Below are 19955 nucleotides of genomic sequence, written 5' to 3'. Positions count from 1 at the left end.
AACCACAGCATAATTGGATACTGCAAGGTATTGTTGCAAGATGGACCATCTGTTACCCTCCAATGAAAGTCAGTATGTAAACAGATCTCCTGGGACTGCCTTGGCAAAGGGTTAGACTAATGTAGTGGTTATACCATTTGGGTTAATTAAGCTCTTAGGATGGTCACAGACAGTTCTTGTAAGGGTACCGTATGGTTACTTTTCACATTGGAAAATGAATCAAAAGGGAAACGAGTCAAAAAGGCACAGCCCCCAAAGAAGGGTCTCGATCTGAAACGTCACCCATTCCATCTCTCCAGAGATGCTGCCTGACCCGCTGAGTTACTCCAGCATTTTTTGTCTACCTTCGATTTATACCAGCATCTGCAGTTTTTTTCCAACGCCCCAAAGAAATTAGTCACTGATTTTCAGGGAATGGCAGCCACCAGAATCGGACCGTAACAAATTGTGGCATTGAACTCTAAATCTTGCCGACACCCAAACAAAATTCCTTTGTGAAGCAGATTGTTTACAATTCTAGCTAGTTCGCTAATAAATTTCACGGATTGGGTATTTGTAAGTCCTTCTCATTCTGGCACGCACACGACTCCAATTTCATACATTGTAATCGATGGGCATTCCCAGTTTTTTGCTTACAATGAGATTACAGCAAAATAAAAGACAGTCTATTGACACTTTCTTAGAACAATTTGCCTTGCCAAAGTTTCCCACACCCTTAGAATAAATAGTGCAATAGTATAAATGATTATTTTAAAATATTCATACATCCTGTCAGATGCTAAAGCAAAGGCTTTTTAACCATTAAATCTGGTTTCCCTTTTCTTTCTGGCACATTTGAATATATCAATACCTTTCTTGCAGATGATTCAAAATTCTCTGAAGCTGTTCAGACACTTTATACCTGGTTGGAACGAGGTGAAGTGAACCGTCGATCAGCAAATGTCTTTTATTCCATGATCCAATCAACTAATAGCCATATTCGAAGGCTGATGGGTGAAAAAATCCAACATGAAAAAGAAGTGGAGGAAGCCAAAGAGAATTTTAAGAATGCTGTCTCAGGGATTCTAATTCAGCGTGAGTCATTCTTCTACAATTGAAATTACCTTCATTATCACCATATATATTTCCCATCTTTTTCAACTTAAGTATTTTTGTTCCACTCCACTTTATATTAAATATTCACTATTATTTCTAAAAACAATGCAAATGTAACCATAACATGGCAAAAATGTTATAAATCATTACTAACAATACATTGCCATGCTCAGTGATGTAGAAAATTAGGTGCCTTGTCTAACTGTTGCTGTCTGCAGCCATTCTTTAGATCCTTTAATTGAGCTACTATCCTGCTGACTCCAGACATACCACTTGGTTCCACTTTCAAATATACCCGAGAATAATTTAGAAATATGAAGCAAGGAAATATGTCGCTTGTACATCATGCTGTAAATATCAAAAGTTCCAGAGTTGGTAACTGGAATGTGTCGAAAACATGTGTCACTTGCAATCTGTTCACGTTCATGGCGCTCACAACTCCATTCTGGTCCTCTCATATCATTTCAAAATACAACAGGGGCTTTTGGTTAATCAGAAAATTAACCCTATGCATTAGACTTGTATATGATAAAAATATATATCAATCAACAGTCTCGTGCAAATTCATTATTCCTAAAATTAGCTCTGGACACATACCTTTTTTTTACACACACCAATTTTCACAGCTGTTTTATTATAGAAAACATGGTCATTTTGTCTAAATTTTATTTCTTGCAGCTTGTTTTGCACTCTTTATACACCTATAGTGTGTATCTCCACAGATCCCTGAAGTTAGCAGAAACAGGTAGTTGATTTGATTAAGAAAGCATTAAATGCTCTTCTTTATTGCTAGAAGGTGGGTCCCTTGAAGACAGAAGCGGGGAAATTTATTATGGGGAACAAGGAAATGGCAGACAGGTTGAACCGGTACTTTGGATCTGTCTTCACTAAGGAAGATTCAAGCAATCTCCCAGATGTTCTACTGGCCAGAGATCCTAGGGTGACAGAGGAACTGAAGGAAATCCACATTAGGCAGGAAATGGTGTTGGGTAGACTGATGGGACTGAAGGCTGATAAATCCCCAGGGCCTGATGGTCTGCATCCCAGAGTACTTAAGGAGGTGGCGCTAGAAATTGTGGACGCACTGGTGATCATTTTCCAATATAGATTCAGGATCAGTTCCTGTGGATTGGAGGGTAGCTAATGTTGTCCCACTTTTTAAGAAAGGAGGGAGAGAGAAAACGGGAAATTATAGACCAGTTAGTCTGACATCAGTGGTGGGGAAGATGCTGGAGTCAATTATAAAAGACGAAATTGCGGAGCATTTGGATAGTAGTAACAGGATTGTTCCGATTCAGCATGGATCTACGAAGGGGAAATCATGCTTGACTAATCTTCTGGAATTCTTTGAGGATGTAGCTAGGAAAATTGACAGGGGAGAGCCGATGGATGTGGTGTACCTTGACTTTCAGAAAGCCTTTGACAAGGTTCCACATAGGAGATTAGTGGGCAAAATTAGAGCACATGGTATTGGAGGTAGGGTACTGACATGGATAGAAAATTGGTTGACAGACAGAAAGCAAAGAGTGGGGATACATGGGTCCCTTTCAGAATGGCAGGCAGTAACTAGTGGGGTACCGCGAGGCTCGGTGCTGGGACCGCAGCCATTTACAACATACATTAATGACTTGGATGAAGGGATTAAAAGTACCATTAGCAAATTTGCAGATGATACAAAGCTGGGTGGTAGTGTGAACTGTGAGGAAGATGCTATGAGGTTGCAGAGTGACTTGGACAGGATGTGAGTGGGCGGATGCATGGCAGATGCAGTTTAATGTGGATAAGTGTGAGGTTATCCAATTTGGTGGTAAGAATAGGAAGGCAGGGTATTATCTGAATGGTGTCAAGTTAGGAACAGGGGACGTACAACGAGATCTGAGTGTCCTAGTGCATCAGTCACTGAAAGGAAGCATGCAGGTACAGCAGGCAGTGAAGAAGCCAATGGAATGTTGGCCTTCATAACAAGAGGAGTTGAGTATAGGAGCAAAGAGATCCTTCTGCAGTTGTACAGGGCCCTAGTGAGACTGCACCTGGAGTACTGTGTGCAGTTTTGGTCTCCAAATTTGAGGAAGGATATTCTTGCTATTGAGGGCGTGCAGCGTAGGTTTACTAGGTTAATTCCTGGAATGGCGGGACTGTCATATGTTGAAAGCCTGGAACGACTAGGCTTGTATACACTGGAATTTAGAAGGATGAGAGGAGATCTTATCGAAACGTATAAGATTATTAAGGGGTTGGACACGTTAGAGGCAGGAAACATGTTCCCAATGTTGGGGGAGTCCAGAACAAGGGGCCACAGTTTAAGAATAAGGGGTAGGCCATTTAGAACTGAGATGAGGAAAAACTTTTTCAGTCAGAAAGTTGTGAATCTGTGGAATTCTCTGCCTCAGAAGGCAGTGGAGGCCAATTCTCTGAACGCATTCAAGAGAGCAAGATAGAGCTCTTAAGGATAGCGGAGTCAGGGGGTATGGGGAGAAGGCAGGAATGGGGTACTGATTGAGAATGATCAGCCATGATCACATTGAATGGCGGTGCTGGCTCGAAGGGCCAAATGGCCTCCTCCTGCACCTATTGTCTATTGTCTAAGCATGGAATCTAAGAGCAAAGAAGTAATGTTAGATATATTTAAGATACACTAGCTGTACAGTTCTGGGCACCATATTACCATATCTCAACCTATCAAATTCTTGTACAGAGCAGGTTATAATAAAATAATTAGAAATGGAAGTAACAGTGGGTGACATGGCCATTTAATATTGCTCTGTCAATCTCAAATGTATGCATTCGTCAGACTGAGCATTAAAGAAGCCTCTGAGTTAGAGAAGCTCAAAGATTGATGAAATTGTTTGTCACCTCTGTCCAAAATGACTGACTTCTTACCATAAGATCATGGCCTAATTTGAGATGCTGCAGCAAAAGGAAACAATTTGTCAATCTTTTACAGAATTTGGAATTTTGCAATGAGATCGTCTCTCATTCTTCTGAACTCTAGGGAATGGAGGCTAATATATCCTGTTTCACACCAGGAATCGGAGGCCAAAGCTGCTGATGGTGTTCTTGTGTGGTTTCACCTCCGCCCCTTATATCACTTACATTAGTTTTGTACTCCAATTCCCATGCAATAAAGGCCAATATATGGCTTGTTGCCTTAAGTGCTTGTTGTACCTCACTACTAACTTTGTTTCATGAATCCACACGTTATTTCCTTGATTTTCCAATGTGCCCCAATGGTGCAGTAGTGGTGCTGCTGGTTCAAGTAACTCTGATTCAATCCTACCTTCCATTGCTATCAGTTTCAAATTACATTGCTCTTGCTGCTGCTCTATAGATAAGTTTATTTCCTTTTCAACAAAGAACGTTGTTTATTTTAAAGTAAAAAAGCGATTTTTTTTCATTGGGTTTCACCCTCCCTGTTAGCGCCCGATTGGTTGGGTCTCTACGTGGGGTGCAGTGATTGGCTCGATGTGGGTGGAGCAGTTGATTTGAACTGACACGAACTGCCGTTGCCGACAGTCCACCGCGCTGCTGCTGCTTGAGGACAGGCTCCAGCATCGCTCCATTTTACCCCCCCTCCTCTCCCCGAAGCGGAAGTGTAGTCGCCGTCGCCTCTCCCGCTGTTTGATTTCATTTATAACAAAGACATTTATTTAAAATGAGGAATGTGATTTTCATTAAGTTTGATTTTATTTATTTTAAAAAAGCTGCTGCTCTATAGATAAGTTTATTTCCTTTTCAACACCCTCTCCTCTCCCCCCTCTCCTCTCCCCCCCTCTCTCCCCTGTGACCTCAGACCTTTGCCTGGTCTAACTCTGGACGGGGTCTGAGGTTGATTTCTCTTGGAAATGCCAGGCAATCTCAGCAAGATTGTGTTTTGAGTCCAGCTGCAGGATAAACTGGTATTCTAAATCTGCCAGGAAATTCTGGGCTCCTGCTCGTCACGTTTTCAAAGCTTCAAAAACAATCACAAATATTACATCAATGCTAGAGTAAAATGATATTACTACAGAATTACTCTTTACAAATATGATTAAATCACTCTACAAAAGTGCATCTCCATATCATCCAATGTTTTAGATAGATTGTACAGTACCGATGAATATTGTGGCATTTATAATATGCCAATGAGCTTTAAACAGTAAACACTTGTTTTATGGGTAATGATAGTTTCAAATAATATTCTATAAATATAAATAGTGATATAAATTACTAGGAATATTGAATGTTGTAAATAATCCTCTCAAAATTATTGTAAATAATTCCCCATGTGTTTTATTCAGTTTCTACTGTTCCACTTGATTTTAATGTAAGATGAGTTTAGTTCAGAATTTAAATACCCCTGCACATATTTAAATCATAATTTTATAATTATTGGGGATGTTTTCGCCAGTTATATTTGAATCTCCTCCCTTTTCTATAGTCCGCATTTCATCCATCGCCACTCCAACCTTCCCCACTGAACCAGTCTTAAGATCAGTTAAGCACATTGAGAAGACCAATCATTATATCCACTATACTATTAAAAATGCAAATCTGAAATGTGCTGCTTTGTGTTTTACAAAATGTAAATTCTGTCCCGTGGTGAAGTGTTCAATATTCAAGGCAAAATTCCTGCAGTTGCAATTCTGCTCATAAAATTAACGTGAAATTTGTCAGTACGTGGAATTTTTAATCATTTCAGGGTGGAGGTTACTATCCATCCTGCAACTTAAATGAAAATTGTTCTCATCTCAGTAAGTAGTGCAAAGCTGTTTTTAGCTGTACTGCAGTTATGTTTTAAATCTGTTAAATTTGCAGGATTTAGGACCAAGATTTGGGCAATAAAAGCAGTCACTGCTGTGTATTATTGTTGTACGACATAGATGATACTGATTACATCTCCTGCCCATGATGCTAGAAAGAATGAGTGAAGGGTAATGAGTATCGGCACCGGTCATCTGGATGTTTTGTCCTTAACAGTGTCAGTCTGCTTGAGTGGTATTGCAGCTGCACTCATGCAGCCAAGTAGAGAGCATTCGATCTCAAGCATCACATGCCTTTTGGATTGTAAAAGGCACTAAGGAATTAGGAAGTGAGCCACTTGCTGTTGAATAACCCAGCTCAAGCCTCCTTTTGCATTTAATGTGGTGAAGGTGGGAAATTGGTATTATGACATGATAGTAGCAATGGATGTCAGAGGAATATGGATGGCTGCTGCAGAGCCCTTGTATAGAATGAATATCAGCAAAGCTCTGACTTTATCCAGGACTCGATGCAAGCAGGTACCAATTGCTTCATTATCTAACGAATTGGTGGTGGAATTAAATAACGTGCAACCATCAATAAAGATTGCAACTTCTGACCTTTTGATATAGGGAGCATAGAAATATAGAAAGTAGGTGCAGGAGTAGGCCATTCAGCCCTTTGAGCCAGCACCGCCATTCAATATGATCATGGCTGATCATTCAGAATCAGTACCCTGTTCCTGCTTTTTCCCCATATCCCTTGATTCCGTTAGCCCTAAAATCTATATCTAACTCTCTCTTGAATACATCCAGTGAATTGGCCTGCACTTCTGTGGCAGAGAGTTTCACAGATTCACAACTTTCTGGGTGAAAAGGTTTTTCCTCATCTCAGTCCTAAATGGCCTACCCCTTATTCTTAAACTGTGACCCCTGGTTCTGGACTCCCCCAACATGGAGAACATTTTTTCTGCATCTAGCCTGTCCAATCCCTTAAGAATTTTATATGTTTCTATAAGATCCCATCATCCTTCTAAATTCCAGTGAATATAAGCCCAGGCGATCCATTCTTTCATCATATATCAGTCCCGCCTTCCCGGGAATTAACTTGGTGCACACCCTCAATAGCAAGAATGTCCTTCCTCAAATTAGTGGACCAAAACTGCACACAATACTCCAGGTGTGGTCTCATCAGGGCCGTGTACAATTGCAGTAGGACCTCCTTGCTCCTAAACTCAAATCCTCTCGCTATGAAGGCCATTTGCTTTCTTCACTGCCTGCTGTACATGCACGCTTACTTTCACTGCCTGATGTACAAGGCCACCCAGGTCTCCTTGCACCTCCCCTTTTTCAAATCTGACACCATTCAGATAATAATCTGCCTCCTTGTTCTTGCCACCAGTGGATAACTTCACAATGATCCATATTATACTGCAACTGCCATGCATCTGCCCACTCACCCAAACTATCCAAGTCACCCTGCAGCCTCATAGCATCCTCCTCGCAGCTCACACTGCCACCCAGCTTTGTGTCATCCGCAAACTTGGAGATGTTTGGAGAACCATGAAACACACGGTTGTTCCCAAAATCAATTACTTCTCAATTGCTCACTTCCTGAAATATTCATCCAATATTTAATGTATTTTTCATCTCAGCCTCTGGAACTTTCCTCTTTGACATACCTTCTTTATGTCTTTTCTAAGTTAAGCCTTGCCTCCAGACAATAAACATTATTGGAATTCTAAAACTTTTCACTTCAACCTCCTCTTCCCCGGAATAAAGAGCTGTAGGCAACTAAAATGACATCAGTTTGGTACCCTTTCTTAAAATGTCTCCAGTGCCTGAATTTCCTTGTTTTGTTTGGAGTCCAGATTTGTACACTGTATCTCTATGATTTGTATTCCATCTCTGTTTATTTTCTTCCACATATTAACAGATATGCCTCATCAATCCAGCTGTCCCATCTTTTTCGATCATTCTTCTTTTTAGTTCGTCAATGCCTCCATTTGCAACGATCTCAAAATTTATTTATTTGGCGTCAATTTCTTTAGGAATAGGAATGATCATGTGGTCAAAATATGTGTTTGCTGTAAATTTCCTAGTGGAAGTTGGAATCTCACAGCATGGAAAACCCTATTTCCGGTGGGAGTTTGTACATAAGAACAATGTTACCTCAGGCTACCCTTGAATCCCCCTCTGGAAAATATTTAACAGCAATATTGGCAGTAAGGGTTTCAAACAAATTTTCTATTGCAATGCAGGACGAGGCGTTGAAGAGAATGGGAGATTCATAGAGCTTTATTTAAAACAAGAGGTTGACCTACAAATTAAATTTAGTTCTTTCAAAATGAATCTTTTTCATGTTCTCAGCGAGCCCAACATTACTTGTCTCCTGCTGCCCTTCACTCTAGTACTTCAGTTTTGCCGCTTTCTCCAATGTTGGTTCATGTGGATTTAGCAGTTTTGACTCTCCATTAAATCTAATGACTTACTATTAATTCCCTGCTTTCAAAAGTCACTAACTTTCTACACCCTGTACATAGTTATTTATTCTCTTCTCATTTTTGACAGTTAAAAGTACGCAATTTATTGTACTTTAATGCCAGTTATTGGATATAAATAAGTTCATTGCTGAACGTGGTTGTAAAAAAAATCAACTGAAAAAGTTTGGCTGGTTTTGTGATTGTGATTTCTGCTTAAAATGTCCTTTAATGCCAGTTATTGGATATAAATAAGTTCATTGCTGAACGTGGTTGTAAAAAAAATCAACTGAAAAAGTTTGGCTGGTTTTGTTTAACTGAAGTTGCAACTTTTTTGCAATAATCCACAATGCATTTATGCAAAATGATTCCAACTGGTGTCATTCTAAAATGATGTTTTCATCTTCTGTCACATTTTTTTTTTTTTAATTCAATCAGTAGTCCCATATTTTATTCAAATACCTCCAGAAATAGGACTCTAGAACATGGAAACGTATAGATTTGATTCTTTCTAATGTTTAGGGATAGAAGAAAATATATGTAGTTTTAAACAATGGGCATTTAACCTGAAGAAGGTAGTACACACCTGCGAAATCCTACAAAGTAAGTATAAGTTGGGGTCACTTAACACTGATCACAGAACTGCACTGATCACGATAGCCTGCTTGCCTGCTGACTCCCTTCCTCTTTTACTTCTCTACTCCTCACTTAATGCCTGGTGGGACCATAAACTGGGTTGTTTGACTCCTTTGTTCACCAAAGTTGAGCAGATTGTCTCCGTTTTCCACTCTGCCTCCAAGCAAAAGGCGTGGGACCATTTCTCAAAAGCTCAACGCAAGAATCTGCATATGTGGCGAAATCAAGCAGAGGTTAGTAATTTTCTAATTCTATCATTCTTTAGTGTGCATATAAAATTTAAAGACAATGTCAGTTAAAATCCTTGCATGCAGTTCAACCGTAGCCTGGCATTTATGTGGGTGGGATGGGAGCAATGGGTAAAAAATATATATCCATGTTAGAAGTATCAATGGTGGGGAATGGAAAACCTGATGAACCCCTCCGGTAATATTAAGCCCTCCGAAATCAATTATTAAGAAAGCCAATGCACAAACCCCGCTCAAAAAATTTCATCTATTTGGTAGCATCATTGCCTGTTGTGAATTTATTTTTTCTTGTGCCCATATCTTTCTGACCTTTCTAAATGAGCTTTCTCATTTATACACCTGGGTCAAGACCTCTAGAAATTGCATTATAACAAGTAAATCTTTTTTACGTAAAAAAAAATTAATTCAGCTGAGTAAAATATACTAAATTCAAAACCATTTTACAGATGTGAAAGACAGTCTGCTGAAGGGCCTGTCCCACTTAGGCGATTTTTTAGGCGAATGCCGGCGACTCTAATAGTCGTAGCAAGTTGCCGAAAAAACGGCGATTGGACCTCCCTACGACAATGTCTACGACAAGCTACAACAACCTACCACCTAGTTGACGTCAAGCTATGGCAAGCTACTGACAACTGGCGACCCAATCGTCGCGACTAGGACGTCCACCTACGACCGCACCTACGACAACCTACGCCGACACCTACGACAACCTACGACCACACAGGCGACAACCTAAGACAACTGAAGTCAACCTACGTCCACCCACGACAAGCTACGACAAGCTATGACCCTGAAGACTGAATACAACTGAAGACAATTCACGTCATTCTGGCCTCCAAAACAATGGAATCACCCAGTTTCCCTATAAAAGGGGGTGTATGATAGGGTTTCCAATCATTCTGCATCATGACTATTTGAAAGTGATGCCACGAGAAACTACTCTGAAATACAATAACTTCATACATCAATTTTCCGTCAAAATGTTAAGAATTTCCTTTATGCCCTAGTCCCATGACCACGGGCGTTCGCCAAGGAAGCGCCACTGACGTAGCCTGGCGTAGCTACTCTCGTCAACTGTCGCCGATGGTAGCCAGCTGTCGTAGGTTGTCGCTGGTATGGTCGTAGCTTGTCGCCGGTATGGTCGTACCTTGTCGTCGGTATGGTCGCACATTGTCATAGATTGTCGCCGATATAGGCGTACATGGACTTCATTCATCAGCATCGCGACTGGCTGTTGTAGCTTGACTTCTGTGGACTGGGGTTTTCCCAATGCCTGTCACAACTTGACTTCTATTGACACTGGTACCTGTCGCCGGTTGACGTAGGTTGACGTAGGTAGTCATCAATGGAATTCACCGAAGTCAGCACCGGTGACAACCTACATCACTTGGTGACAGGTGAAAAGAACTGCAGATGCTGGTACAAATCGAAGGTATTTATTTCACAAAATGCTGGATTAACTCAGCCGGTCAGGCAGCATCTCAGGAGAGAAGGAATGGGTGACGTTTCAGGTCGAGACCCTTCTTCAGACTGATGTCAGGGGGGCGGGACAAAGGAAGGATATAGGTGGAGACAGGAAGATAGAGGGAGAACTGGAAAGGGGGAGGGGAAGAGAGGGGGAGGGGAAGAGAGGGACAGAGGAACTATCTAAAGTTGGAGGTCAATGTTCATACCGCTGGGCTGCAAGCTGCCCAAGCGAAATATGAGGTGCTGTTCCTCCAATTTCCGGTGGGCCTCACTATGGCACTGGAGGAGGCCCATGACAGAAAGGTCAGACTGGGAGTGGGAGGGGGAGTTGAAGTGCTCAGTCACCGGGAGATCAGGTTGGTTAAGGAGGACTGAGCAAAGGTGTTGAGCGAAACGATCGCCGAGCCTGCGTTTGGTTTCGCTGATGTAAAGAAGTTAACATCTAGAGCAGCGGATACAATAGATGAGGTTGGAGGCTCTGCTACGGAGGAGATGCATGTGAACCTCTGTCTCACCTGGAAAGACTGTTTGGGTCCTTGGATGGAGTTAAGGGGGGAGGTAAAGGGACAGGTGTTGCATCTCGTGCGGTTGCCGGGGAAAGTGCCCGGGGATGGGGTGGTTTGGGTAGGAAGGGATGAGTGGACCAGGGAGTTACGGAGGGAATGGTCTCTGTGGAACGTAGAAAGGGGAGGGGATGGGAAGATGTGGCCAGTAGTGGGGTCCCGTTGTAGATGACGGAAATGTTGAAGGATGATTTGTTGGATACGCTGGCTGATGGGGTGGAAGGTGAGAACGAGGGGGATTCTGTCCTTGTTACGAATGGGGGGAGGGGGAGCAAGAGCGGAGCTGCGGGATGTAGTAGAGCCCCTAGTGAGAGCCTCATCTATAATGGAAGAGGGGAAACCCCGTTTCCTGAAGAACGAGGACATCTCTGATGCCCTAGTGTGAAATACCTCATCCCGGGCGCAGATGTGGCGTAGACGGAGGAATTAGGAGTAGGGGATAGACTTTTTGCAGGAGACGGGGTGGGAAGAAGTGTAGTCCAGATAGCTGTGGTTTATAGTAGATGTCAGTCACTAGTCTGTCTCCTGTGATGGAGATGGTGAGGTCCAGAAACGGGAGGGAGATGTCGGAGATAGTCCAAGTATATTTAAGAGCAGGATGGAAATTGGAAGTGAAGTGTATGAAGTCAGTGAGTCCTGCATGGGTACAAGAGGTAGCACCAATGCAGTCGTCGATGTAGCGGAGGTAGAGTTCGGGGATGGGGCCAGTGTACATCCGGAACAGGGATTGTTTGACGTACCCGACAGAGGCAGGCATAGCCAGGGCCCATGCGAGTGCCCATAGCTACGCCTCTGGTTGGGAGGAAGTGGGAGGAGTTAAAGGAGAAGTTGTTAAGGGTAAGAACCAGCTCTGCTAGGCAGAAGAGAGTGTTGGTAGATGGGGATTGGCTGGTTCTACGGTCGAGGAAGAAACGGAGGGCTTCAAGACCATCTTTATGGGGGATGGAAGTGTAGAGTGACTGGACATCCATGGTAAAGATGAGGGAGTGGGGGCCTGGAAACCGGAAGTTATCGAGGGGATGGAGAGCATGTGAGGTGTCTTGGACGTCAGGATACGTCAAGCTACGCTCATTGGCGTCAAATCCAATGTCGCCAAAAAAAATTCAACATTCTGAAAATCCAGCAGCAACCAGAAAGACACTACGACTCTTTGGAGACTTCTCACGACCATGCAGGTGACACCCCGACCATGTGGCGACAACCTAGTCGCCTAAAAAATCGCCTAAGTGTGACAGGCACTTAACTCGGTGTGCAATCATTTTTTTATTCCACTTGTAATTCGGAATGATATTTAAAAATAAATATTAAATACGATTCAAAAAGTTACTTTATTCGCTATACAATAATGTGGAATTAAAAGTACACTGAGTTTTAAATTTCTCCTTGGTTGCTTGTGCTAAACATGCAATATTGTTTTAGCTGCGTAATGTACACAGTGCAGCATACAGATGCTATTATGCATTGACTGCTAGCAACAAGAATGAATTTCTATCCCACTGTATTCAGGAGCATTTTGCACGTCTAAGGTAAGTTATTATTTTGTATTTAGCAGAAAGCATAAAGACATCCACAGTGATGTGTTAGGGAGATGATATAGTATATATTCACAGGGATTCTTTGTCATATTTTCCATTAACCAATAGCTGTCAATGTTATCGCCCTATATTCTAAATGTAGAGATGCCCCATCTGTAAGAATATTTAATCAATTTGTTGTAGTCATCCCTCCCACCTCTGCGGAAAATTGGTGAGTACAAATTGAACAAATTTCTCAAGAGTTCAAGGACAGATTTTGTGGTGGATAAATTGACCATATTGTTTTAAAATAAGGTGTGTGTCATTCCACTCAATTCTGGAGCTTTCACCTTGTGTTCCTCTTTAATGATCTGTACTCCAAAGGTAAGCAGCTTTTCAATAACATTTACATCCGCAGTGTTTGAAATGTTTTCCTTGGAAGATGCAGGGTCGTCTGAATTTCTAGACCAAAGGAATGTGCGGTAAGCAGATTATCACCCAGTCCTTATGGATCAAGCACAAATGCTGAAGGACTGCAGACCAATACATTTTAAGTTAAAACTAGAATAATGAAGTGAAGACAAAGCAAAGGTGAATTGTACTCTTCAGGAGCAGCAAAGAGGAACAGGTTTCAGCAACAGTTAACATTCAAAAGTAGGAAAAGGAATCATTTTCCTAATGGTTTGTTCTGTTCATTTTTCTAAAGACAAATCATTATGTGATTGTAAGTATTATATAGCCGTTCTTCAGGGAGAATGAAGTTTACCAATCTTGTCTTGACTGCAAATATTATGGAATCACTATTCCATTAAACCTGTTGATTTTTTTCTTTTTTGAATGACCTAAATGGTTTTTGAATATTTGTTTCAACTTTAATCTATTTAAAACTTACACAAATCTTGCCTTTTAAAATTAACTTTTAACATATTGGGATCGTATAGATATTTGTGGTCTATGTCACCTTTGATCATTCAATCTTTTTGCTTATGCACTCACAAATTGTACACTACAATTATCAGACCTAAAGCACCATTTGTGGGGGGGTTTCCCAAAGAGCTAATGTTTTATAAATTTCCCCCAATACTATTTGTGGAAATCTCTGAAATACATGGCATTTGGATAACTCCCAGTTCCTTATGAAATAATCAATAGCTTTTCTCCCTACCCTCAGGAAATTCGTAACATCCATCACGATGAGCTTATGAGTATTCGCCGTGAAGAAGAAATGGAGATGTCTGACGATGAAGTGGAAGAAATGCCAACAAACAAAACGACAGATGAATCGGGTATGATGTCCTGCAGTAATAAAACATTTTTTTCTCATTTTATTTTAGAATTGTATTACTGTTTGGTTAAAGCAGTTACACCCTAATAGTTAAGATCATGAAGACAATCTGTCATCTTGTACAAAAGCAATAAATTACACCGATACTGCAACTTTAAAACAGTTATATGCCCCAGATCAGTTCACAGGAGTGTAACCTGTTAAAATTAATACCAGGCTAAAGAAAGAGATGCTGGGCTTAAATTTTGATATGAAGTAATAGTGAGGCTGTCAGTTTTCACCATTGTTGAACCATAGTCTAGCAGCAATGAAAAGGAATGTATAACACCAAATCTGTGGGAAAATTGTCTTCCAAAAGGATATATTATGTATCGCTGGTCTTGAAAATTGCAAAAGTTATTTTAACCTCTACTTAACGTGGTTATGTCTCTAACGTGCATGTCTGTCAGAGCTTTCAGCAATATTTTTGGTTAATTATACCTGTAAATGCAGATTGTGCTTCATTGTATATTCGAGGAATAGCTGACAATGCTTGGATGAACAATTGTAAAATGCTGTTAAAACATAAGTACATCGGGAATCAGGTGAGTTCTGCATATTTTGTGGAGGTAGATGGTGCAAATTGTTATTCTGGTTAAGTGCTGGTTCAATTCTGAAAACTCCACTTTTGTCCCTTGTGGACTAAGCAGCCAGTGTCCTACTGATGAGAATACAAGTGCAAACACTGACCTAATACCTGCCAGAAGTATGTAAACCGTGCAGCTTGTAATACTGATTACCGTGTTACACTCTCAAATGTTGTTGTTTATTGACATCTGAATTGGTGGTAGCATCTGCACTAACCTTTCATAGTTGAAGACATGTTATGTAACAGGGAAGGAACCCCAAGGAATCAACTGCTTTAGGAATTGGTGTACAAAACAGGTTTTTGGTAAATTTGCATGAGGTGAACCTGCATCTGATCTCCAGCCCATTCTTGACAACTTTGCTGCAAGGTGTCGAGGGTACGAGCTGACCTATACGTTGCATCGAGTAAGTTAACACAAGAATGAGTAGTTATTCTTTAAGTATGTTCAACTAAAATAGCTCACAATTATATGAAAACAAATCATTGAAACTTCAGTTTTTTTCAAGTCAAGTCAACTTTATTTGTCACATACATATACAAGATGTGCAGTGAAATGAAAGTGGCAACGCCTGCGGATTGTGCTAAAACTACAAAACAGAATAGAAAAAAAAATGTTTAATACAAAAATTAAATTGATACAGTATATTAAATTAGTCCCTGGTGATATGAGAGTTAACAGTCCTGATGGCCTGTGGGGAGAAACTCCGTCTCATCCTCTCTGTTTTCACAGCGTGACAGCGGAGGTGTTTGCCTGACCTTAGCAGCTGGAACAGTCCGTTGCTGGGGTGGTAGGGGTCCCCCATAATGTTGCTGGCTCTGGATCTGCACCTCCTGATGTACAGGTCCTGCAGGGGCGAGTGTAGTTTCCATAGTGCGTTCAGTCGAACGCACTACACTCCGCAGAGCATTCCTGTCCTGGGCAGAGCTATTCCCAAACCAGATTGTGATGTTTCCGGTCAAGATGCTTTCTACAGCCCCAGAGTAGAAGCACTGAAGGATCCTCAGAGATTCTGAATTTCCTCAACTGTCTGAGGTGGTAAAGGCGCTGCCTTGCCTTACTCACCAGTGCGGCAATGTGTTCATGTCAGATCCTCTGTGATGTGAACTCCCAGATATTTAAAGCTGCTCACCCTATTCACAGTAATCCCATTTACCTCCAGTGGCGTGTACGTCCTCGGATGTTGAGCCCTTCTAAAGTCTACAATCAGCTCCTTATTTTGTGACATTCAAGAGGAGGCTGTTGTCCTGACACCAGAGTGCCAGATCAGCCACCTTTTCCCAGTAGGCCTTCTCCTCTTTATCGGAGATCAGGCCCACCACCACAATGTCGTCAGTAAACTTGATGATGGAGTTGGAGCTGAACCTGGCCCCACAGTCATGTGTGTACAGGGAGTACAGTAGGGGGCTAAGGACACAACCCTGGGGGATCCTGCGTAAAATAGCTGTACCTTGTTTTAGTTCAGTTTGTCACATTTGGTATTTTTCCTTTGATCTATGTGCAACTTTTTACTGAGTTGTTTTGCTGCGCATCTACTTTAATGACCTACCTCATACACAGCTCTTTCTTTTTATAAAGAAAAGGCTGTTTCACTTTCAGATATTTTGGAGAAAATAACATTCTTTGAATAATTTTATTAAAACATTCCAGTGGATTAAGAAAGCAGCTGCATAAAAAAATCGGATGCCATTGAAAATTGAAACCCTGGTGATTAACAATGTGCTGGATAAATAAATATAGCCTTTTTGTTCCCCCGGCATACAATTAACCATAAAGTAATATTTATCATGTTCCATAAATTTTATCTGGTCTACTCCTTTCTGCCATTTTACTTCCACACTTGTTTCCCATATTACATCTTGTTATAGAGGATTCCGGTTTTATTTTTGAAGAATATGTACCACAGCCCCAGAATTAATCCCTAAATATGAATTAATAAGCGAGATAATTATTTTGAACTCCTCGTGGCTCTTCAACATTTCACTGTTCGGTTGATGCTTGGCTTAGTTGAATTTCTGGTTGATGCTTAACTGAGTCATTTTACCCAGATTAGTGGTAAACAGCACAGTTAACATACCATGTTAACGTATTAATTTTCAGCATTCCTATGCAAAGTATTTAATGGCAAAAAATTGAGAATGGTCATATCTGATTACTACTCAGTGAGACCTGCCACAGTAATCTTGAGTGAAAATGGAATTAGATTTAATCAATATACCCCTTGATGGAAAAGCCAATCCACATTCAAGGCAGGGATGCCGCTGAGTTATGCTCATGTTGACGGCACAATTTAATCAAAATAGTCAAAGTTGTACTGAAAGGTTATAGAATTTTAAATGGAAATTATTCTGTTCAATGCATAATTTCAATTATGCTTTCTGCTCTTTAAAAACATTATTGTGATGGAAACCACTCCTACAAAACTATCCATATCCCTTGCATATGTCATTACCATTAGGATTGATTCATTTCAGATGACTATGAAAAATTAAGCTGGTTTCTTTGGGTGTAAGAAGACTAATAGAAAGGTTAACTTTAATATCATTCTATTTAATTTACTAGAAATCTAACTACTCCATCTCAATATCAATATTAAATGGTTCTCTGTATATATTTTTTTAATCAGTTTTAGTCAATTAAGATCTAGTTATTCACAAGTGATGATTATTATTGATTAAAATTCTTTGCAATTTTGTGATAAACCCATTTTCAGTTCTATTAATGAGACTCTAATCCCTTTTTAAACTATCTGGTTCTATTTGCCCTCGTTATAGAACCACTTGCTGAGAGTATTAGATCAAATCCAGACATTCACGGTTATAACACTAAACATACAACCAATAAAATTTCTTTATATGCGGATGATGTATTAATATACATTACAAATCCTGAAATTAGCATTCCGAATTTATTAAATCTCATAACTCAATTTGGTTCATTTTCAGGTTATAGAATTAACTGGTACAAAAGTGAAATTATGCCAATAATGGAGCAAAATCCGGCCATACTTCAACAATTTCCTTTTAAAATTGCCTATGAAAAGTTTAAATATCTTGGAATTTACGTGACTAGGAAATATACTTCTTTATTTAAATTAAATTTTCCTCCTTTACTTACTAAATTACACAGAAATATCCAATTTTGGAAAACACTCCCTATATCATTAGTTGGTCGTAGTAATGCTATAAAGATGATCTTTCTTCCACAGCTACTATACTTATTTCAAGCAATTCCGATCTATCTTCCAAAAAAGTTTTTTTTTTAAATCGATTCAATTATTACTAATTTTATTTGGGACTACAAGACTCATAGAATAAATAAAAGACATCTATGTAAGTCTAAAGCTAATGGAGGAATTGCCTTACCTAACTTCTTATTTTATTATTGGGCGGTTAATATTAAAAATATAACCTGCTGGTTGGATGACACTGATCAACAACCGGATTGGTTAAAGATGGAGAAAGAGGATTGTTTACCATTTGATATTGGTGCGATCCTCTTAGCTCCAATAAATTTAAATTAAAAAACATATGGAGGTAATCCGATTATACATAGTGTTATCCGTACCTGGAAACAATTAAAACTTACTTTAAAACAGTAACTTATCCTCTTTCCTCCCTATTGCGAATAACCCTTCTTTTAAACCGTCTCTCTTCGATAGAGGATTTGCTCAATGGAAAAGTTATGGAATTAAAATGGTGGGAGATCTTTATCATAAGGGAACTTTTCTTTCTTTTCAGGATTTACAGCAGAAGTACGGATTACATGTTAATAATTATTTTAGATATTTACAACTTAGAGATTATGTAAAATTACACATGCAAGAATATAAATTTAGAGGTCCAGAAACTCTTGATGTATGCCTGAATCGACATTATAATTCAAATAAATTAATATCCTTTATTTATAATACTCTCCTAGACACTGACATTCCGTCATCAGAATCATATAGACGAGCATGGGAGGATGAATTGAACCAACTCATAATGCAAGATATATGGGATGAAAGTTTACAACATATACACCAATGTTCATTAAATACTAGACATTCCTTAATACAATTTAAAATAATACATAGACTACATTATTCGAAGACGAAATTAAATAGGATTTTTCCTAGTATCTCTCCTATTTGTGATAAATGTCAATTTCAAGAAGCTAATTTAGCTCATACTTTCGTAACTTGCATAAAAATGTAAAATTTCTGGTTGGATATTTTTAAAATAGTTTCTAAAGTTATTGACAAGCAATTGGATGTGGATCCAAAATTAATAATATTAGGATTATCAGAACATATTACAAACTTTACAACAAGTCAGGTACATTTTCTTGATTACAGTTCAATAACTGCGAAAAAATTAATACTTAAATTTTGGAAAAAAACAATAACCCCCACAACTAAAATGTGGATTACGGAAATGACAGAGACCTTGCATTTGGAAAAAATAAGATTTGCCTTAATTGACAAACCTGATTTATATTTTAAAATATGGTCTCCATTTATTGAATTTTTAGAAAAGTAAATGGGCTTGACACAGGACTAAAATAAAAAAAATTAATTAAAAGTTGAAACTTGAGTTTAGAGTTGGATGTACAACTGTGGTTATTGTCTCCCGGATCTACCCCCTTTAATTTTTATAGTTATAACTCTTTTTTTTCCATTTTTTTTTTCATTCTTCTTTATTTTTATTTTCTCTCTTTAAAAAATTAAAAATTGAAGCTATGTAAGAACTTTGTAACAAATTTGTCTTTTATTTCCATCTGTACATATGCTTTTCAAAAAAAAAACAAAAAAAAACTATCTGTCCTATTACTTCTGGAGACTTCAGTAACCTCTCCTGCACTCTCCTTCCCTTTAACTTCATCAATAAATTTCCAATTTGTTGACTACCCCCCCACCACCTATTTAGTTTAAAGTCCTATCTATGATCTTACTTATGCGGTTAGCAAGGACACAGGCTCTTGCCAGATTTAAGTGGAGTCCGTCCCATCGGAACAGCTCCCTCCTTCCCGAATACTGATACCAGTGTCCCATGAATTCAAACCCACTTCACACGCACCAATCTTTGAGCCAAGCGGTCAACTCATTAATCTTCTTGACTCAATACCAATATGCTCGTGGCTCAGGTAGCAATCTAGAAAGTATTCACTTTTTAGTTCTGCTTTGTTAATTTAGTACCCAGCTGCTTAAATTCCCTCAGCAGAACCTCTGTCCTTGTTCTACCTACATCATTGTACCCGCATAGACCATGACGAATGGATCTTTCCCTCCCACTCCAAATTTCTCTGAAAGTCAGACACGATCATAAGATCATAAATGTTA

General features: G+C 39.6%; 1 protein-coding gene across 5 annotated transcripts in view; it reads left to right on the top strand.

Moving 5' to 3' along the window:
• LOC144600602 (ecto-NOX disulfide-thiol exchanger 2-like) overlaps positions 1–19955 on the top strand; it is a 155560-nt gene that overhangs the window by 97801 nt on the left and 37804 nt on the right. For all 5 annotated transcript variants that reach the window (XM_078412382.1, XM_078412379.1, XM_078412380.1 and 2 more), the window contains 3 exons: positions 862–1074; positions 9056–9162; positions 13893–14007. In XM_078412382.1, the coding sequence (XP_078268508.1) occupies positions 862–1074; positions 9056–9162; positions 13893–14007 (435 nt within the window). The remainder of the gene's footprint in view (positions 1–861; positions 1075–9055; positions 9163–13892; positions 14008–19955) is intronic.

Source organism: Rhinoraja longicauda, chromosome 15 (assembly GCF_053455715.1).
Source record: "Rhinoraja longicauda isolate Sanriku21f chromosome 15, sRhiLon1.1, whole genome shotgun sequence".
NCBI lineage: Eukaryota > Metazoa > Chordata > Chondrichthyes > Rajiformes > Arhynchobatidae > Rhinoraja > Rhinoraja longicauda.
This window is presented reverse-complemented; position numbering and strand designations above follow the sequence as displayed.